This window comes from Triturus cristatus, chromosome 1_2 (genome assembly GCF_964204655.1).
Source record: "Triturus cristatus chromosome 1_2, aTriCri1.1, whole genome shotgun sequence".
NCBI classification, from domain to species: domain Eukaryota; kingdom Metazoa; phylum Chordata; class Amphibia; order Caudata; family Salamandridae; genus Triturus; species Triturus cristatus.
The window spans coordinates 34,823,897-34,846,914 of NC_140580.1; the positions used below are offsets into that span (position 1 = coordinate 34,823,897).

The 23,018-nt window shown below is 45.4% G+C and overlaps 1 protein-coding gene across 1 annotated transcript in view; it reads left to right on the forward strand.

Moving 5' to 3' along the window:
* The first annotated feature begins 20,205 nt into the window (after positions 1 to 20,205).
* RABIF (RAB interacting factor) overlaps positions 20,206 to 23,018 on the forward strand; it is a 32,450-nt gene continuing 29,637 nt past the window's right edge. Inside the window, exon 1 of the mRNA XM_085600341.1 lies at positions 20,206 to 20,422. Within this exon, the coding sequence (XP_085456467.1) occupies positions 20,312 to 20,422 (111 nt within the window). The 5' untranslated portion in view covers positions 20,206 to 20,311. The remainder of the gene's footprint in view (positions 20,423 to 23,018) is intronic.

Consider the following 23,018-nt stretch of genomic DNA (forward strand, 5'->3'; position numbering starts at 1 on the left):
CGTTCGGGTGTGTGGAATGTGAGACGGTGCTTCATGTAGGCGGCTCGGTGTTGTGAAGTGCCTTTTGGGCGTGGGTGAGAAGCTTTAGGTTATTTTCGATGGGGAGCCCATGTAGTGTTCGTAGGTGTTGGCTGATGTGGTAGTGGCACTGTAGGTTTAGGACTAGTCTGGCAGTGGTGTTCTGGATGTTCTGGAGTTTGCTGGTGAGGTTCTTGTTGATCCCAGCGTAGAGTGCGTTGCCGTAATCCAAGCTGCTGCTGATGAGGGTGTGAGCGACGGTTTTCCTGTGTTCTGAGGGAATCCAGTTGAAGGTCTTTCGGAGTAGGTGGAGGGTGTGGTAGCAGGAAGAGGTGATGTTGTTTAACTGGCGTTCCATTTTGAGTTCGGAGTCCAGGATGATTACAAGGTTATTTGTTTGGTCTGTGGGGAAGGGATGGTTTCAGAGGGCGGGGCCACCAGGTGTCGGGGTGTGGGCCCACGATGAGTACCTCGGTTTTGTCCGTGTTGAATTGTAGGCAGCTGTTCTTCATCCACCTGGCGACTGCTTCCATACAGTCTTGAAAGTTGTGTTTGGGGATGTTGCATTCGTTGGATAGTGAGAGGATGAGTTGGGTGTCGTCTGCGTACAATACGATGTTGAGTCCATGTGATCGGACGATGGGTGCGAGCGAGGTCATGTAGACATTGAACAGGATCGGGCTGATGGAGGATTCTTGCGGGACTCCGCAGGTGGTCAGCGTGGGTTTCGAGAGGAAAGGAGGGAGTCTGACCTGTTACGTTCTGCCAGAGAGGAAACAGCGGATCCAGTTGAGGGTCTTGTTCCGGATTCCCGCATCGTGGAGTCTGCGGGCTAGGGTGCGATGAGAGACTGTGTCGAAGGATGCGGAGAGGTCCAGGAAGATGGGGGCCACAGTCTCTTCTCTGTTGAGGAAGTAGTGGTTGTTGTTTGTTGCCGCGAGGAGGGCGATGTTGATTTCTTCTATGAAGGCGGGGAGTTGACTGTTGACGATTTTCTCCATGACTTTGGCCGGATATGAGAGTTAGGAGATCAGTCTGAAATTCTTGAAGTCAGTAGGTCCGCTGAGGGTTTTTGCAGGAGAAGGTTGATCTTGGCGTGTTTCCAGTCGTCGGGGAAGGAGGCAGTCTCGAAGGAGCGGTTGATGATTTGTTGAAGCTCGGGTGATGATGTCTACGGCTCTGTGGTAGATGTGCTGGGGTAGGGTTTTGTGGCGGCCCCGAAGTGGGTGGTCTTCATAGTCTTCAGGGTGTCTTCGATGCTGAGGGCGGTCCAGCTGTCTAGTGTCGGCTGCGTGATGCTGAGAGCGGTGGGAGGGGGTTCCTCGTGGAGGATGATGTTGTCGAAGTTGTCATAGATGGTCTGGATTTTATGGTTGATGAAAGCGCAAAGTCTGTCGCAGAGGTCCTGGGAGGGGGGGAAGTCTGTAGTCGCACTGTTGGGTTTGGGTGAACTCTTTGATGATGCAGAAGAGTTCCTTGCTATTGTGTGCGTGGGTGGAGATTCTAGCCTGGAGTGCTTTCTTCCTTGAGTATCTGATGAGTTTGTGTAGGGCGGTGGTGGCTGTTTTGGAGTTGTCGAGGTCTGCTGGGGTTTTGGAGTTCCTCCATAGCTTTTCGACGCATCTGCAAGTGCGTGTTGAAGTTCGGTGGAGAACCAGCTTTGCATGAGGGTTGTAGGCTTTCTTGAGGGGCGCGATGTGTTGGCACAGTAGACTTGGTGAGGGTCAAATTTCCTTTTAGGATTTGCAAAGGACAAAGCAAATTCTCAAAACCAGTTAGTGTGGAAGAGATCTTCACTAATTCTGCAAGACTGAGCGATGGCAAGGTGTGGCATATGAGTAGGTGTGGTGTTAGCATTTTCATCTTCCTCTTATCATTTGTGGGCTCTTCTATTCCTCATTTTATGGCTTAGAGTGTATGTAACCTGTTGGTGCTTCTATTATATGTCATTCTGTAATTAGAATGTTTGGGACAGGGGATTAGAACTATGTTGTGCAGTTGGTGCTGATCCTCTGGGCCCGTTAGACTTGTAATCTTCTGCTGCAATAAACTTCAAGAGAAAACTACTTTATTTGTCAACCTTTCAACTTTACATTTGGCAACAAGCTTGGGATATGGACTCCAACTCGCCAAGGTTTTTTTTTTTCTCACTTTCAAGGTGCCTTTATCTTTTTTTTCAAAATATTGTTAGTTTTTCCGTTATCATTTTCTCTGTTTACGGGCCCAGGGATCTTCCTTCTCATTGCTTTCTAGTTATTTGGCTTTATCTATGTTGGTTACATTTTCATATTTACTGTGTCATTTATTAATAAATTATCGATATCGGCCGTTACAGTTTCCATTTGAACTCCTGTGTCTGCATTAGCCTACTTTCACACAACGCAGCTGCGCGAGGCTGCTTTCATGAGATCCTTATTTGCATGTACTTTCCTTCACGAGCTCTCAGTGTCCAGCGCTGCATGCATCATTTGGATTCCTGCCTTCTATGACGTACATGCCAATGTACTGACTCGCATGCGCCATTTGGATTCCCTCTGTGTGCCTTTGTTTCCTTAGTGATGCCTGCCTGCTGGCTTTGATGTACGATCTTGCTTATCTTCACTGTGTCTCTTCACTGTAGGAATTCTCTCCAGTCGTTTGACACTGTAATGTCACACACGCACACTTTGTTGTCTTCCAGTGGGGCCGCTCGACCGTGGGAGATCGCGCCTGGCACCTGTGTTTATCACGACCCTTCCATACAACGCAGCCTTGTATTACCGCTCGACTCTGGGAGATTGCTCCGGTCAGTTGGCTCCATCACGACTTTTCCTTATAAGACAGCCACTCTGTGAGGGAGTCTCCGGGCGCGTTCCCACCAGCGAGGGTGGAGTTCCGCAGAGTACGACGTGGACTCCTTACCATTACGGAGATGAAGACAGCTCCGGAGTGGCACAGCTAATGGATACCTCTTCCCTCCTTCCACAGAGTATCGGAAGTTACCCGGATGTAGACCGTCACATGGAGGGCGGGACGGAAAACTTTACCGACCAATCAGGAGCCATAGCGGAAGGTCATGATTGGCAGAAAAAGGAAGGAGACACGACATCAGGCGCGTCAGCAGGAGAGAACCCGGAAGAAGATTGCCGAGAGATCGGCGAACTGCCAAGGAGAAACGCGGATGCCGTAACGGGAGAGACCGAAGTCGAGGGACAAGAGACATGGACAGAAGACTGGTGGATCCCGGAGGACGTACGAGCCGCCACAACTCAGGAGAGTTGTGGCTCTTAGCGGTACATGGCGGACAAAGGGACTTAGGGAGGGGGAGGGGGAGGGAAGGTATAAGGGCGGCGGTGAATGAGTCAGGGGAGAACGGGTAGCCTAAGCGGGTAGCCTGGGGATATCTCTACTCCCGTGTCCACCTTTTTAATCTTCCTGTGCACTCCCGTCTTAAACGCCCACAAGCATTGACCCTTCCCTAAGAACCTCACGCCATCCTTTTGAAGTACCTCCAACATAAAAAAAAGCCCTCACTTTCCTCATTCTTTTTCTTACTTCCCCCACATGGTTCGGTGACGGTGCCCTGTATTTTATAGGACTCAGTTCTGACCGCTACTTTCTTTTGTTTTTCGAGCCTGCTTCGGGATCCCAACAGACCGTCTGAGACCCTTAATAGGTTTCTTGACTACACTGAAGACTGCAATACCATCAACGTCTATCAAGACCCTGAGGAAGTTTCCTACATTTTCTCCTGGAGCCACCCCTGGAGCCACCAGACCACGTTTTCAACCGCCTACTTTGTTTATACAGACTATTCTTTTTACCCCAATTTGTGACCATTTCCTTAATAAAATCTCACTATTGACCACATACGGCCTCCTCGCTTCTGCTTCCGACCGTCCCTCCGATACACTCGTTTCGGATTTTATTTGGATCTGGACCGCTCTACAAGCAGTGCTTTTCAATGTTTCTCTACATACTTTATTTTCTGATAATGCACGTGCACATTTAATGCTTATAATGGCAATCCAGCTTAAATTATTTATTTTTTTGTTTCCTCTTCACAGACTTTGTGGATTCGGTGATCCACACACCTGCATTGTTATCAAGGTGATTAACACACCTTACAAGACTTTCTTTCCAGTATTAACACAGTGATTAACACACCTTACAAGTTTGGATTTGTATTTCAGTTGCCATCAATTTTTTTTGGGGGGGGGGGGGGGGGGGGGGGGGGGTTATTTTTTTTCTTCTTTCTTCTTTTGCCTTTCACTATGCAAGCTATTACCCCTCCCAGTTATTTTTTACAAGAACCTGATGAACCACCTCTAAAATGGCGGTCATGGTTCAGATCTTTCAACGCGTATTTGAGAGCAATTGATGGGTTGAAATGTAAACCAGGCAGAAAACTTACGTCTACTTTACTACTATTTAGGGATAGAAAGTCAGAATGTTTTTGACCATTTACCTACATATACCGGTCATGACAGTAGTGATATGGATGAATATCAAATGCCTCTCAAACAAATGAGCACATATTTTGAGGGTAGAGTCAACTTGGTGGTGCAGAGACACAAATTCTTCACTCATGTTCAGGCTGCTAATGAATCTATTGATATGTATGTCACTGCTTTAAAAGTTTTAGCTAGTTACTGTGATTTTGAAGATTTTATGTCCCAACTTATCAGAGATCAAATAGTTTGTAGATGTTTTTCCAAAACAATTCAGCAAAAATTACTTTCATGTAAACATCCATCTCTAGATGAAACCATCAATATAGCCAAGAGTATTGAACGTTCAGAACTGGATTCCAAACAAATAGAATTCAATACCACCAATACCACTGTAGCTAAAGTTAATGTTTCTGGTAACAATCCACAGACCCTTATTTCCAATGATGTTAAGCAAAAGAAGGGTAAAGATCCTATTGATAGTTATACCAGAGGGGTAAAACTGTAGCACCAGGTCGAAATTTTTCTGGTTGCCAGTGTTTCAGATGTGGTTCTTTATCTCATCTATCTAATTATAAAAATTGTCCAGGTGTTGCTCAAGAAAATTGGTAACTTTCGAAAATTATGCAGGGGTAGCAAACGTTTTCCGATCAGAAGTGTTCAAGAGCATTCAATTCCCGACAATCAAGAGATTGTTGAAAAAAGAGTGGAGGAATTAGCGTTATCTGTAGTTTCTGTTGAATATTTAGAAATTAACAGTGTATGCACTGAAAAAAGATAAGGAGATCCGCTAGTAAATATCAACATTCAAAAGTATGACGTTCCCTTAATAATTGATTCTGGAGCCAGAATAACTATTATTTCAATTGATAGGTACAAACAATCTTGGTCACATATGGTACTGCTACCTCCTGGTGTTATTACAACTGCATTTGAAGGCAGCAGAATCAATTTGGCTGGCTATTTTTGGGCAGATATCACTTTTGATAACAAAACAATTCATGGAAAAGTGTATGTGGCTTACAAAGGCATTAATGTGTTAGGATGGTGGCACCAAGCGGAGTTTGGTATGATTATCAGACAAGGTCAGAAAAATTCTGTTTCTTTAGCGAATTCTGTTTCTGAATGTAATCAATGGATTAAAAAATGTGAGAATGTGTTTCATGATAAGATTGGCAAAGTCAAAGATTTCATTCATACTATTAAGGTTAAAGATGGTCCACTTCCTGTGAAACATAAACTTAAAAATGTTCCACACAGCATAAGGAGTGAACTTACTACTATGTTAAATAAAATGCAAACTGATGGTATTTTTAAAAAAGTTGATGCTACTCTGTGGTTATCCCCCATCATTTTGGCCAAAAAGAAGTCTGGGAAACTTCATTTATGTGTGGATTTAAGATCTCTTAACAAGGCCATTTGGGTGGAGAATTTTCCTTTACCACGCATTGATGATTTGATTACAGCTGTGGGTTAGTCCAAATGGTTTTCCAAGTTGGATTTGCGGTCAGCGTACCATCAGGTTGTTCTAGATAAACAATCTCGCCATCCAACAGCTTTTGTAACACCTGATGGTACATTTGGATTTTGTCGAATGCCATTTGGACTGGCTTCTGCTGCTTCTGTGTTTCAGAAAGTTATGACCAAGAGGTTTCAAAATGTACCAAATATTGTCGTTTTTCAAGATGATATTCTTGTCCACACTGATACAGAAAGTGAACACAACCAAGTTCCAGAACTAGTTTTACAAACGATCCAAAACAATGGTGTAACGTTGAGGGAAGACAAATGCATTTTCGCTGTAAATGAAATTGAATATTTAGGCCATGTTCTCACCAAGGATGGTGTAAATCCTAAACCCAGCATTGTAGAAGGCATTGTTATTGCACCACATCCTGTGGATATAGATCAGTTATGATCTTTCATCGGATTGTGTGAATTTTAAGCAAAATTTATAAAGAATTTCTTTGCGCTTACTGAGTGTTTGAGGAATTTACTAAACAAGCATTGGCATAGCTAATAGGTCTCGCTTTTGGGACCTTATAAGTGTTTAGTTATCCAGAACAATATCCTTGGTGCAACAACATCAAATGCATGGTAAACACTTATAAGGACCCAAAGGCGAGACCTATTGGCTATGCCAATGCTTGTTCTTATTTTTGCACCGGCAGGGACATTAAAATACCAGTCATGTCGGTAATAAACGGCCAGGTGGTATCCCTAATCATGACAGAATTAGGCTGCAGAGGACTCCGCAACTTTATAGACCAAAACTGAGGAAAGATGGTCTGTGGGGTTTAGACATCTGAATCCTGATCGACAGCATCGTGTCTGTTCCAATACTGCGGTAAACACATTCTCAGTGGTTCCCAATGGTGATGTGCAGCCCCCCCACAAGGCTTGCTACATGGATCTGGTGGCAGGAAGCCCCGTTGCACGAGCCCTCTTTCCCATCCTCTGAATGTTTCATCGAGTTCCGGTTGTCATCTGTCAATGTTCTGCCACAGGAAATCTGCTGGATGGGAGAATAATACAGCTCTATTTGAAAAGCTTAATTTTCAAAAGCCTGCCTGCTACGTCACCCGGAGACTCACAGAACAAATGGAACACAATGGTTGCCCAAGCAATCATGTCAACGCTGTTTTTCATGAAGAGCTGGTCAGTGACGCGACAGGCGCTTTGCACGTACAAAGTATGAAAGGGTGTAGGCCATCCAGATCACGCATGCTCGCGCACGCGCATATCCATGCACTCAATTCTAACCACACTCCGTGGATATGTAATACCTCCCGGAGAAATGTCAATAGGCTAATAATAATTAACTCACTCTGACTGACTAAGTGATGTAGATAGATGTTTGAAGTTAGATGACAACATCCGAACCTTCAAAACAAAACTACTCTCCAGAATACCGAACCAATTTTTCACGGCAGCCTTGGAAGCCAGCGCTCAGTGACGTTGCTCACAGGACAGAACTATGCCGGTGGCACATGCTGAAGTTGTAGCTAAGTGTGGATTCTTAGCCAACTCTGCCTTTGGCACGCACAAAACGTGAAGTGCAATGGGGGTCATGGGGCCAACCAGGGCACCAGTCCTAAATGGTGATCACTTTCGCGGCCGCTTTGATGTTCTCAGTGGCCGCGCGGCTCACTGAGAACATCAAAGCGACCGCGAAAGTGATCAGGCAGGCTGACAAATGGTGCACGCGCCCAGCGCACATGCACTGTATTTGGAGGCCTGAAAAGCACTAGTTTGGACTTCCAAATCCCACGTTTAATAAAGCTCTCGCCAGAGCAGCGCTAAAGCGCTGGCTCAGGCGAAACCTAAAAAGGGATCTGATTTCATTTGGAAGGCCACTGGTCAGGAACATTTTATTCTCATAAAGGAGTGCATTTTATCTGCTCCAGCTCTACAAGAGTACATTGAGGGCAGGGACACTGTCATTACAGTAGATTCCAGCTCCAATGGAATGGGTGCTGTTTTATCTCAAATAGTTGGGAACAAGGAAGTGACTGTAGGTTTTGCCTCAAGGAGAATGTAAGGTGTGGAATTGAGGTATTCCGTCATTGAAAAGAAAATGCTGGCTTGCGTATGGGGTGTTGAAAATGTTTAATCATATGTGTGGGGAAGGACATTTTGGTTGAGAACTGACCATAAACCTTTGGTTGACATTGTCTCAGGTATTAAGATAAAAAAAAGTCTACAGCTAGACTTGCTAGGTTGGCCACTAAATTGTTAGAATTTAACTTTTCTGTGCATTATATTGCTGGTGGCAAAAACGTTAAAGCTGATTTTCTATCCAGACTTCCTGTTGAAAATGTTGAATTGCATGCAGAAGGTCTAGAGGATATTGAAGAACGTATCATTGCCAATGTGGATGACACCGTGATATGTTCCAACATGGAGATTTAGCAAGATGTTTTATCCAACGATTCCATCTTGAAACAAGTTATGGTTTATGCAGTCAAAGGTTGGCCCAAAGAAAAGTCTTTGATGGCTGATTTACAACCTTATTGTAAAGTTGCTGATGAACTTTCAATGAAAATAACTTACTGGTGCAGGGAGGTAAACTTATTCCTCCCAACAATTTCAAGTTTAGAATTATGGAAACGGCTCATTCTGGTCATTTGGGTATGACTGCCACCAAACGTAGAATTCGGAATGATTTTTGGTGGGCCAGTATGGATCGTGACGTTGAGTCCATGGTAAGAGATTGTGTACAATGCTCTTATAGTGATAAGCATTTGATGACTTCTACCCCTGTTCCCAAACCCACTTTTTGTTCTGACAGAGTGTGGCAAAGAGTTGCTGTGGATTTTCTTGGTCCTTTTCATATTTTACCCAATTGTATGAAATATTTTATTGTACTAAATGATCACTTATCCAGATGGGTAGAAGTGAGAGGCATTTCTGAGCCCAACACCAAATCTGTCATTCGTTTTATGCAAGATGTGTTTAGTAGAGAAGGGGTGCTGGAGGAATTGTTGACAGATAATGGTGTACAGTTTACTTTGTCTTGTTTGCAAGATTTTTTTACAAGATTAGGGGTGAAACACCTACGTACTCCTCTTTACCATCCACAAATCCAATGGCACAGTTGAAAGGTTCAACAGGGTACTAGCTGAATGCATACAAAGTACTGTAAGTGAGAGGAGACTGTGAAACCGCTGTGAGATGTGGTTTGGGCACATAGAACCACGCCCCATTCAGTTTCAGGTGCAGTACCTTGTGAGTTAATGAGAGGAAGAAAGGCTTCTTCTCTCAATCCATTTAGGAAAATAAAAGCACTTGGAGGTGATTGTGATGTTTCATCCCAATCTAGAAAGGCTAAATATACTAGTAAACATGTCAATCGTCTGAAATATGAAAATAATGGAATTTTAAGGAAAAGAAGAGACAAAATGTGTGGTGGGTGAGTATGTTCGAGACAAAGATCCTCTGCTTTTACAAAAAGGCAAGTCTAAGTTAGAGAATCTAGTTGCATTGTTGATATTAATGGCCACGCTGTCAAACTTGGCAATGAACAGTGTGGAATGTGTCCTGTTTGGCTCAAATTGGTAATTGCATTAGTAATTCAAAGTTAGAGATGACTAATTCTGATGTTGAAAATGTATGGAGGAGTTGCAGAATAAGAAGAATTCACAAGAAACTTTGTGACTAGTTCATTATGCTTATTATTATTTATTTATTTTTTTAAACGGGAGGAGATATGTGGTGTTCGCATTTCCATCTTACGCTTATCATTTGTGGGCTCTTCTATTCCTCATTTTATGGCTTAGAATGTATGCACCCTGTTGGTGCTTCTATTATATATCATTCTGTAATTAGAATGTTTGGGACAGGGAATTAGAACTATGTTGTGCAGTTGGTGCTGATCCTCTGGGCCCATTAGACTTTTAATCTTCTGCTGCAATACACTTCAAGGGAAAACTACTTTATATGTCAGCCTTTCAACTTTACAGTAGGCTTGCTAAATGTCTATGGGACTGTGCAGAGTGTGGTGAAGAAAAGAAGTTGTAGTTGGGGTTGATGAGTCTATGTACGACGAAGCAAATGCTTTGTATGAAGATCCTGTTGGTGGTGGGGTGATCGGCACTAGAGTTGGTGGTTGAATGATACTGCATGCGAGAGTATGGAAGACATTCAACAACTAAATTGTAATTTGAATGATAAAACTCAAGATGGTGATGGAGCAGGGTTTTGGGAAAATAAAACCTGCTTGGATTAAGTCCCCAGTAACATTTACTAACAGTGAGCTGTGAAAATAACGTACAAAAACATGGGGAAATGCTTTGTGTATGCGTGTACTAATGCGTGGACTAGGCCGCATTTGCGTTCTGCTTTGGAATAAAATAAAAATAATGCCGCTTTTGCACATTAATACCCTTGCTAGGAATATAATGTGGGAAAGCACAAATAAACAGTGAGAAATACATTTCGTGAAATTAATAATGTCTATGTTTTTTGTTCATTGTAGTGAAGAAAACATGGACCTACATTTCTGCATGCCAGTTGAGGGTTAAAGAAAATAAATATGAATAAATAAATAAGCTGAAAATCGAGCTCTGAAAGAGAATGGGGAAGGCAAAGGCCGATAACCTTCAAGGATTATTGTGTGTCTGCCAAGTAACGGAAGGATGGCTGTGAGATCAAGTGGAAATGTGCAAACTTCTTGGCAGAGATGAACAATGGAAGTGTAGAGACTTGCAACATGTTACTTGTTGGAGGAAACGTGTATTCATTAGACGTGGCTAACGTAATGTGAAAAGTGTAAAACAAAGAATACTGTGAAAATTATGAACGTGACTATGGTGGTGTGATAGAACACCCCCTAAATTAGCCAATAAGAGACTGAGTTTCTGAAAATGTTACAACAAATGTGGGTTGGACATGTAGGTTTTTAGGGTATAAATGAGGTGCCCTGGGGGGGTGTAGCTGTGGAGGTGTTGCTCGGAGCTAGAAGGAGATTGTTGCTGTCCGTCGGTTTGCTGATAGAGGCCTACCTGATTCCTGTTCCTGTCCTGTATCCCTGTTTAATCTTTGTTCCCTGAATCTTTCTCAGGGAACCCCCGATATCCCCGTGGCCAGGGGGTGTTATTTCTCTGAATCTCTTGGGTTAGTATAGCTAATGTTCCATACTTTGCATAATCATTTGCATATGTATTTTGTCTCTGAAACTTTTGTCTCTTCGCCTATCCACTCCTTCATCTGCATTAGTTCCATTTGATGTGAGTTTGTCACTGTTTGCCTTAATTAATGTTCTCTCTCTGTGATTCATACTTTGTTTGCCTTGTAAAACTGTACATGATGAGCATTTTACCTTCACATTATTTTGCGATAAACACTGCTAACCTTACACTGAGTTTGTGATTACTTTAGTAGTATAGTATAGATAGATACTACTAATTATTACCATCAACTTCTCAACTTTAGGTCCATCGACCCGAGGAAAGGAGTTGAAATACAGGTTCAGGTATGTATTTAGTGTGTTAGATACAAGTCTGTATTAAAAACAACTGATTTTCACAATTTTTTTTTTTTTCTTCACTGAAAAGCAAAATTTACAGATGGGAAAAGAAATCGTTAATGCAAGAAGTGTGACCAACAGCAAGCATAGAGGGACATCAGTGGACAATAAACAATGTTGCAAGCTTTCCAATAATAAACACAGACTCACATCCCTATTATCGACCTGTAAGTACATATGTCTAGATTTTCACAACTTTTTGAAGAAAAACAGCGCAACAGGGATTCATGGGTTGGGTGATTAATTATGGGCATATGTTTGAGTTGATGATCGATCCCTGATTGGCGCTGTATCAATGGACAGCTTAACAGCAGGTCAGGTAGAGAAATACAGTGCCCTAGTACTTGCAAGATTATGTACCGTAATCAGTGCTTTAAATGGGCCGGTACTCACCAGTACTGAGTACTGGCACTTTTTCATTTTCTCTCCTTGAGTAGCGCCACTTTTTCTAGAACGAAGAGAGTACCGATACTCATGGGGACCTGACCTTAACCCAGGCAGCGCTCCCTTCATCACTCAACTGATACCAAGGCAGCACGTGTATCAAGCACTGCAGGGAATTAAACACAGGAGCTCGTTACCAGGACACAGCGTGAGCTGCTTTGTAAGTCATCAGAGCAGGGGTGTGTCTGCAGAGTGATTCCATTGATCTTTCACAGGGGGGCTGTAAAATCTAATGAGTGGCGGTGGGAGGCACTGTTCAGGAGAGAACAAAAGAACTGTTTGCTAATGCTTTCACGATCCCCACGCATCTAAATTGTCTTCTTGCATGAGTAAATAAGAAGGGGTCGTGTTACCAAACTCTCTGATTCCTATTTTAACGACCTTTGACAGACTGTAAATCCAATGAAAAATGTGGAGATTGGCACCTGGTTCCCCAGTACAGACGTCAGCTCTGGCCCGAACTCAGGTTTGCAAATGTTCCAGTAGAGACTTGTGTACTGGACAGATGGCTCAGTGGGCTGTAGACCACCGGTTCGATTTAAGGCAGGCAGGCTGAAGCAGAATTTCATCCTTAGGCGGTCGATAAAATGAATGCGTTTTGATTAGATTATTGAAACATCCCTTATGCAATGGCCTCATTAGTATTCAGACCTTGAGGTTTGAAACATAAACTGTCCTCATTTCTTTGGAAAGCTTCACATTATGAACTTTATTTCAAACCGTTTGCAAGCGCAAGTGCTTCCGTTTAAAAAGTACTACTTTTATGCATAGATTACAAAATCGAAGCAAATGGGAAATATTTGCTGAGGTGAAATTTGTGGATGCTGTATTCAGAAAGGAAGGTTTACAGAAAGTCATAGTAAGTGACAGTGGAGGCAATTTAAAGCTGAAACCTAACAGTACATGAGCAGGAGCGGATACATCTGCCTACCACCCTGAAGGAAATTGGAGTGTGCAACGGTTTACCAGCGAAGATAAAGGGGTTATCGAGTTGGAAAAAAAACAAATAAACTAAATTGGGAGAAAGAAGTAAAACAAGCATTGGCAAAGCCAATAAGTCTTGTAATGGGACAGTTAAAGAAGAAGCTTTATGAAGCAGCCAGAAGAAACGTGGAAGGAATGGCAGTGGGAGGGGGTAGAAGAAACAGGATGGGGAGAGGTGGAGGGGAGAAGAAACAAGATGGAGGAGGGCGGGGGAAGGTTAAAAAAGCGATGTGATGTGGCCAGCGTTCACAGCGTCATTTCGTTAAAAAAAAAAATAAGAAATAGCACCTGAATCATAGTGCGAGCAGAGGATGAACACTATTTAAAGTTCATCTGTGTTTGCTCCATCTGCTACTGAAAGAAAAGGAAGTGCCGCGTGGCAAATGTTCCCCAATTAGAAGGCAGCAAAGAAGAGTGACAAGGCTATAAACTAATGGGAAGCAATGGGTGGGTTACGAGCCCATTATAAAGCAAAAGGGTCTCGCCAGCGAGAGTGCGAGCACTTGCAGATGAGACGTACAAAGGATTAGGGCCTATTGGATCACACCGTATGAAAGTACAGAACGAACCCCATTAACCTTGATGAGAAGTAGGACACCTCTTACTAAAGACAATTTAGGATGGATGTCCAAGGCAAGAATGGTTGAGGGGTTGCCAGAAACAATGAGGAATAACAATTAATCTAGCTAAAGCAGTGCTTTAAATGGACCAGGACTCACCGGTACTGAGTACCGACAATTTTTAATTTTCTCGCCTTGAGTACCGCCACTTTTTCTAGAAAGAAGAGAGTACCAGTACACATGGGGACCTGACGTTAACCGAGGCAGCGCTACCTTCATCCCTCAACTGACACCACGGCCACACCTTTAACAAGCACTGCACGGAAATAATCACAGGAGCTCGTCACCAGGACACAGCATGAGCTGCTTTGTAATTCATCAGTGCAGGGGTGTGTCTGCAGAGTGATTAGCATATCCATTAATTTTTCACAGTGGGGCTGAGAGGGGCTGTAAAATCTAATGGGTGGTAGTGGGAGGCACTGTTCAGGATGGAATATTTCATGGACAGAACAAAAGAACGTTTGCTAATGCTTTCACCATCGCCACACATCTGAATTGCCTTCTTGCATGTGTAAATAAGAAGGGATCTTGTTACCAAACTCGCTGATCCCTATTTTATCTACCTTGGACAGACGGTAAGTCCAGGGAAAAATGTGAAATGCTCTTTGGACAGAAATATTCCCTGCCAGTCTTAAACCACCTGGGCCTACATTACCACATGGATGTACACGGCTGTCTTTTTATCAAAAGCCAGTAGATGTGTTGCATGGCTTGGTATGTGCGTGTTATTCACAGTCATGGTGGCAATCTATTGCACACTGATCGAATACCAAAAGCAGGAAAACATACATTTTTCATTTATGTAGCGCTCCCAGGTGGCCGTCTGTACAAGTCACGTGGTGCAAGTACAGAAAACATATTTCATTTGTAATAAGCTCCACCTCCTAACCAGCACTTCATGTCATTGGTCATATTTTGATTCAGAAAGACCATCTTGCCATTTATAATGTGACTTGAAAGCCTGTTCCTTTTTTTAAAATATTTATTTCATTGACAATTGCAAATGCAAGAATGCATTTTACATTTATTATAGTAAGTATATAAGGCATATAATATCAATTATTAGCTGAATTAACACACATGGGATCATGGTGTGTATTTTTATTACATAGTCCAGCCAGATCAGCCCAGTAGATACTTTATTCTTTCTGATATTACATCTGCAGCGTGTTTACTCCTTCCACCACTCCTTTCAACCACATAAACCAGAATGTTGAAAGGCTGAGCCACCAACAGCAATATCGCTATTGTCTGTGTGTCAACTTTTCTCATCCAGTGGCAGACAGAGTATATGCTGCTCACTAAAGTTATACAAACTATGTCTTTTCGAAAGCAACTCTGGTTTCCAGGTTTGCCATAAACACCGACTAGTGGTGTGAATGAAAAGAGTGCCTGATTAATTCCTCGCTTTTTGCAGTTGGGCCTTCACCAATCATGAGAACCAGAAATCTGAGGCACTTCCCATAAGTAGGTGCGCTCGGGCCATCATAAGTAACAATAAAGTGGATAACTATGTAGGTAATGCACTTGCTTGAAAGATCTGTGTACATTCAAATAAAAGGTTTAACTCACCATAATATTGCGCAGAGGATCAATGTGCCTGCTGGAAAGCACAGCATGTAAAATGTAAATCACAGATTAGTTGTTTATGAAGATGGCTTACTTGATAACTGTTTTTGTTGCATAGAGCCTTGTGTTACCTGTAGGTCAAAAGGTAACATCCCTGTATTTCAGGTTAGTGAGTTATAAACCTGCAGGAAGGACCTGACTGCAAACAAGAAGGCATATATTTAGAACTTGCTGTTTTTTCTCAATCTTTTCTTATTTTAAAGTTGCTAAAAAAAAAGGAAGCAAGAAGCGGGAGAATCCGTGGATGACTACGTGGCGGCACTGCGGAAGCTGGCGATGACGTGCAGGTATGGCGGACTGCAGGACGAATTCATCAAGGACCAGATCGTCATGCACACGACAAGCAAGTCAGTACAGGACAAACTATGGGCGAATGGAGATGCGACGCTGAACGAAGTGATCGCCATAGTGAAGAGAGCGGAGCTAACAAAACGCTGTGCGGAAGCAGCCAAAAGAGAACAGGCCCCCAGACTCACAGTCAACAAAGTAGACGACGCGGACCACCAGGCGCGGGGGAAACAAACGACGGGGGAGTACAGAGGAGCGGCCACAGGGAAACCAAGACCCGGACCGACATGGAAACAGGGCAAAGGCGAGGCCATGAAATGCTACAGGTGCGGCAGCTCGAATCATGCAGCGCACGACAAACGGTGTCCCGCATTCAGAGCCAAGTGCGCGTTCTGCGGCCTAGTCGGCCATTACGAAAAGGTTTGCCGCAGGAAAGGAAGACAGCAGGCGGTGAAGTTCGTGGCACAGGACGAGGGGGAAGAAGCAGAAGGCCGTGAAGAAGACGAGGAAGTCCTGTGTATTGAAGACCAGGTACTGGGTATAGAGGAGAGAAGATCGCGCAAGCCCCAATGCGACATGATAGTAGGAGGCATACCCATCACCATCGTGGCGGACTCAGGATCTCCTTACACGATCATTCAACGTTCAGTATGGAGCGAGAAGTTCAGACCCACGTGGGGCGCACACCTAGAACCCCCCGACATTCGACCTGTCACCTACACAGGGGACCCAATCCCGATGGTAGGGTTCAAGACAATGAAGTTCCAGTTCAAGGAGAGGAGTGCGATCTGCAAGCTGTACGTCGCGGAGAAAGGACCGTCAGTCCTGGGCTGGATGGACCAAGGAGGGTTGGGAATACAGCTGAACGCAGGAGGGGACACCCAAGTGCTGGCGACGCTGGACGGAGAGGAGTCGACGGCAGGAAAATGGCGGAGCGGGCACCCGAAGGTCTTCGGCGGGAAGATAGGGAGGCTGGAGAAGTTCTCCCACAAAATCGTCCTCAAAGACAACGCCCGGCCAGTTGCGCACAAGGTACGGAACATCCCGATTGCCGTTAGGGAAGCGGTGCAACAGGAGCTCCTCCGACTGGAAGAAGGAGGAATCATTGAGCCCATTGACAGCGCGGAGTGGTTGGCTCCCTTGGTGGTGGCCATGAAACCGTCAGGCAAAGTGCGCCTCTGTGTGGACCTCAGGGAGTTGAACAAGTGCATAGTGGTGGAGAGGTTCCCCTTGCCACGCATTGAGGAAATGTTGGCCCGCACGAAAGGAGTAAAATGGTTCTCCACCATAGACTTGCAATCGGCGTACCATCAAGTAGCACTACATCCGACAAGCAAAAAGTTGACATCGTTCATCACGCCGTTCGGCTGCTACCAATTCTGCCGCATGCCCTTCGGTCTCGCAGCGGCGGTGTTCTAGAAGCTAATGGCCCGCCTATTCAAGGACATTGAGGGAGTGCAATACTTTCAGGACGACATCTTAGTGATGGGGACGGAGCAGGAGGACCACGACAGGAAACTGTCGGCAGTACTGAAGATCCTGGAGGAGAAGGGCCTCACAGCAGAGTGGGAGAAGTGCCATTTTGGGATGACATCTGTCACCTACCTGGGACACGAGATAGGGGCACAAGGAATAACGCCGAAGAGAGGGAACGTAAAGGCCATCTGCGAAGCACCGCCACCCACATCCAAGGAGGAAGTACGGTCGTTTCTAGGGATGGCAGAGTACTACAGCAAATTCGTCCACCACTTTGCCACGAAAACCCACCACATGAGGCAGCTCACGAGAGACAAGACGGCGTTCAGATGGACGGAGGAGACGCAAGAAGAGTTCGACACAGTGAAACGGGAGATTGGCGGAGCGATCCCGCTGCAAGGATTCGACCCCCAGGGGCGGTCGATATTGATGACGGACGCGAGTGAAAAGGGGCTGGGAGCCGTGCTCATGCAGGAAAGACCAGAAGGCGGAACGGAGACGATCAGCTTCGCGTCCCGGACGCTGACAGCATCGGAACAAAAGTTCAGCGTGATAGAGAAAGAGATGCTAGCGGTAGTGTGGGCCATGGCGAAGTACCGTCAGTTCCTGTGGGGGACCAGATTCCAGGTGAAGACAGATCACAAGCCTCTCGTGAAAGTACTGACATCAGATGGCCATGCCAGCGCCACGCCCCGGATAGCGAAAATGACACTGAAACTCCTGGAGTACAGGTACGACGTGGAGTACATCCCGGGCTCCAGGAACAAAATAGCGGACTACCTCAGCAGGGCATCTGCGATGGACAGCGCTTCCAACGACAGGGAAGACGACGACGAGATGGTGGCTCTGACGGACGATCCGGAAAAGGCCATCAGCAGGCAGGACTGGAAGGACGCATATGAGGTGAATGCCGACATGGAGGAAATCAAGACGTGCATTGTGCGGGGATGGCCGGACAGGAGGAGACAAGGTCCAAAAATCAGGCAGTTTTACGAAGTCAGAGAAGAGCTGTCGGTGGGCAACGATGGAGTATTCATCTACAGGGGTGACAGGGTGGTGCCGCCGGAGAACATTGTACCTACCCTGCTAGCCATACTTCACGAAGGCCACCTGGGAATTGTGAAGACAAAGGCCAGAACAAAACAAACTTACTGGTGGCCAGGGATGGACACGCATGTTGAGAGGCATGTGAAGGACTGCGCGCAATGCCAAGGGGCAGACAAGACTCTCAAACCGATGAGACCACCCCTAGGGAAATTCACTAACCCCAGCAACCCGTGGGAAGAGGTAGCAGTAGACATCCTGGGACCAATACTGGACGACCAAGGCATCCCCAAATATCTATGTGTATTAGTGGATAAATACTCGAAATGGCCAGAAGTGCACATCAACGAGGTCATGGACACGGACGAGATACTACGCTTCCTCAAGGCTATGTTCCTTCGGGAAGGCATACCCAGGAGCATTATCAGCGACAATGGCCCCCAGTTCATCTCCGACAAGTGGGTCACGTTTGCGAACAGGAATGGCATAATACTCAAACACACCTCGATATACCACCCATCCAGCAATGGACAAGTAGAGAGGTTTAACAGGGTGCTGATGGGCTCCATACAGGCGGCCATCACAAGAGGTAAAGACTGGGAAAAGGAGGTGCTCAGCACGATATGGGCATACCGCATCACCCCCACTGGAACGGGGTACAGTCCCTTCCAGATCTTACGGGGACGGCAACCCTTTACCAAAGACAATGTGGCATGGCAGGAGAAGACCATCACCAGCAAATGGTCCCCAGCAGTGGTGCAGCACAACCTGCAGAAGGCACAACGCATCTACACGGAGCACTACAACCGCCACAAGAAGACAAAAGATACGGCGTTGGAAAAAGGGGAGTGGGTCAGAGTGAAGCTGGCTGTCCTTAAGCGGAAAGGAGAAAGCAAGTACTCCCCACCCCTCAGAGTAGAAGAGGTGTATGACCGGGCGGCACTGCTCAGTGATGGTAACGTGTGGTCACACGAGCGCATGGCCAAGTGCAATAAGATCTTACAGTGGCCCCGAGAGGGCACGGAAGGGGAAACCCCGGCAGAGGGGGTGATAAAGGACACAGACTCATCCGAAGGAGGCCCCGGAGAGGACATGGGCGGTGAGCAAGAGAGAGAGAGAGACAACTCAGGGAGAAGACCCTTGGGGGAGACCACGAGAGAAGATGGCGAGGTAAAAGAGAAAGAGAGTCCGGGCACTCCGAAAGGTACCGACGGAGGCCTGGTCACAGAGGGAAGCCGAGAAGGACATTCCACTCCGGTAAGACACACCCGGGGGGGAAGAGCAGTGGTGAGACCATCCAAGTTCAGAGACTTTGAAATGGACTGACCTCCGGGTCGGGGACTTTGTGTGAGTGGTGTGAAAAGGGGGAGATATGTAGTGTCGCGGTCTAGTGGACGCGCGCACTACGGAGTGACGTAGAGGCGCGTAGCGGACGTCGGACGCTACAGCGCATGCGCGAGGCATAGCGCGCGAACGAGGGACGCGATCGGAGCGTGTTGCCCGGCGCTCTCTCCATAGGTGCCTTAGAAGTTGAAATAAAGGTCTACCAGCACAGAGAACGTCTCCAGTGAATCTGTGGGGGGTGAGCAACACTTACCTGGCACCCAGCATCATTACACTTTGGATAGTAATAAACACTTATTAGTAAGTGCCATATATATAGTTATTTGTGAGATAACTAAGAACAGATACATCCCACATTCTAACAATGCATGCAGGTTTCGTGCATACAACCTTGGCACGTCAAAAAGCTAACCCCGCCCCTTGTTCCGCCTTACCACCTCCCTTGTGCCCGCCCTAAACTCCGCCCACGGCTCCTTTTGGTGAGTACCTGCACTTATTTTTTCCATTTAGAGCACTGACCATAATCATTTTCCGGCTGTTTACATATATTTTCATTATTTGTTCTCCTATGTTTATCTTTGACCTTACGTTCCTGCATTTTTATAAAGGGAAGACGTGTTGTGTTCATACTTATCTTAGCTGGGGCTAGAGAGAACTCACGTAGATCTGCGATCGGAATGTTCTCAGTTCTTGCGAACGGTGTTTGCGTTCTCTTTAGTCAGTTAGATTGCTATTCTGCCCGACTGGACATGTTTACCCCTTCCCTCCTTATAACTCAATAAAGAAGTTTAACTCAACAGTCTCGGCGTGAACTTAACATTGGCTTTCAAAGTTATAATTATGTTGACTCGCCCATCTCTACTTTACCCAAACTCTAGGTGCTCTTCTTCTTCCGCATTGGTCACCAAGCACGCCCCTGTTACGATCTCGCCTGTTGACGCTGTCTGGGCGGGGCTTGTTCCGTCTTGTTTTCACGTGCGGTTGCTTTCACCCAAGCAGTCAGTGACATGGAGGCTGGACTGGTGTCTGCCGATGGCAAGAACAGTAAGGGCGTGCATTGCCAGCGATGTGGCTCTACGGTGCTGCTGCCTGGAGCCGCGATATACGCGAGGCGCGAGGTGAGGGAATCGCAACAATAAAAGTGTATTCTATATTAATGCATGCACAATATTTGTAAGGGAGCGCTGCATGAGTTGAGGCGGAGCTGGGACATACAGGAAAGGGTGCAGTACGGTAGAGATTGTAGGCGGGGCTGCATCCTCAAGGGGTGGAGAGAAACATTAAATGGCGGGGCGCTTGTCCCACTGGCGGAGGTTAGTGCCAAGTGGCCGTTCTGGAGGGTAGGAGATCGGTAGTGTTGTGTGCGATACGCTACAGTCTTGTCCTACTCGGTTAGGAGTGACTAAGTTCTGCAAAGAAGACACCAGTCCCTGAATGTGTTGTAGGGTGCACTGATAATGAACGATTAATGACAGTATTAAGGTAAAAGACATATATAGGCAGAGAGTTTTCACAATAGGATTTGAAAAAAACACACAAATCACTCAATCTTTGTATTTGGACCACGAGGCATCCAGCACATAACACGTCATTATGAGACTAGCAATCCTAAAACTGGTCCATACAAATAGAAGCAGGTATCGGGCAAAGTGCAAAAATGTAAAATCATCTTTAAAAAAAATCGGATTGGAAAGGTAGAGCGTGAGCAAATGATAGTCTTAATGTGAGCTGTGATGGAGTTCCTACACTACTCTGGTTGAGGGGGCCAGAAGAGTAAAATCATTTTAATACTTTCTAAATAAATAAAGTGAGTTCTTGCCTTGGCTTTGGTATCTCTCTCTCGCTCTCTCTCTCTCTCTCTCTCTATATATATATATATATATACATATATCTCTACTGGCTACGCACAGATCACAACACCGAGCGTAATTATCATGACACGTACTATGCAGCTGAATTTCATAATTAAATACATCCTATCAAAACTTCCACCTCGCTTATACAATTAATCAACATATCTTTAAACCTCCTCCCGACCACAACAACCCCACCCCCCAACAAAAACACCCTAACGTTCAGCACCACCCCCTTTCATTTATCGTCCTTCCACACCTCACCCAAGCATTGCTCCCTTGTACTGCATCGACAACGAATCCCCCAGCAATGCCTCAACCATTCAGTTCTAGTGCGTGAGCTTGTCCGATACCCAGGAAAACCCAGTTCCGACGATTTTCTAGCCCCCCCACACCCCCCAGGCTGTGTTTCCGTTCACTGCCTGTCACCCCAACTGCCCCCAATTAACGTCCCAACACAAGTGGGCAGTCGCCCAGCAGCCAGTGCTGATGCTTTTTCATCATTGTACCTCTAATTTCTGTGCTAGTTGGTCCTGCACTTCAAGCAACTAAAATTAATAACTCCAGAATGTAAAGTGTACCCATCCTGACAAATTATTGTTAAGTCCTCCTTCGTGATGTCGTAATGCACAATTATTCCTATACCCCTGTTTTGATTAAAACAGTGCATCCCCCTGTTTACTTTGCACATGGCTTTTTCGGGCACATTGTATTTAACTGCCCCTCATGCGTCTAGCAATCCGTGTTGTCCAAAAATGTGTGTCCCCGATCAAAACCTCTCAATAACTTAAAAGTCCTGTTCTATTACTTTTCTCAAACCCAATCCCCAAAGCTACAACAAGCCGTTCTTGCCTAAATGAATCACTAACACATCCAGGGAGGGCCTCCCACTCATTAAATCAGATAGCTAGTGCAATCATTTCCCCAGTTCACCCCCACCATTCAATCTTAAATTCAGTGGCCCAAAATCCCAAGCTGCTTCCAAAAGGTCTTCTGCTGGTTTCGCTGCCCATTTTATGAAAGAGTGCCCAATAATCAAAATAGAAAACATCGCCACACTTGGTACTGCTGCGCAACTTAGACCTGAAAATAATACTGTTAAAAACATCTTCTATATCCCTAATGTGACGCAGACAACATTCCGATGATGGTCATCCCACCCACATATTGTCCCTCGGGGAAATCCCAACCGATTAGCCGCAGAAGCCATTCATGCCCTAAAGGAATGAGTGCTAAAACCCCCTCCCCCCCCCCCTCCCCCCTTCAGCCCCCCACTCCAGTCAGCACTTTCCTCATTACAACTAGGACCTGAGATGCCAGCAACTTCTTTCGGTTCTGGTGACAAAAAAAAGTACCTTTCTTTGTCCCGCCAACTGCTCTAAACTGCAGCCACGCTCCCATGGACACACCAATACTCATGCTGCATAGCACCATTTCCCGCTTGTTCGGATTTCGATGTTTTTTTCCCCTCCAAGCGCAACCACAATTTTTCCTCTTTAAACGTAGCATCCTCAACATTTATGACATTGTCTTTGCTGTCCCAAACAGTTCAGAAACACTAACAACTCCAAATGATAGCCATCTAACTTAGCAACGCTTCAAAATTAGAAGAATGTTACGCTTGTAGGCCTTTTACCAACACCACAAGCTTTCTTTTAGTTATAGGATCTCTCTTCCTGCCTGTTCGTCCTTTTCGTTTTTTTGCCTACCCTTGTTAGGGTTTTCAAATCTGTTGAAAGAGCCCTTGATACAGGCAGGTAGGGCTTTGGGTTATAGGGGCTACCTGTGGGCACTGTATTACAAGAGAGGTCATAGATTCCTCCTGCCTTTGACAAGAGTCATTACCTCCATTTGGTGGGTG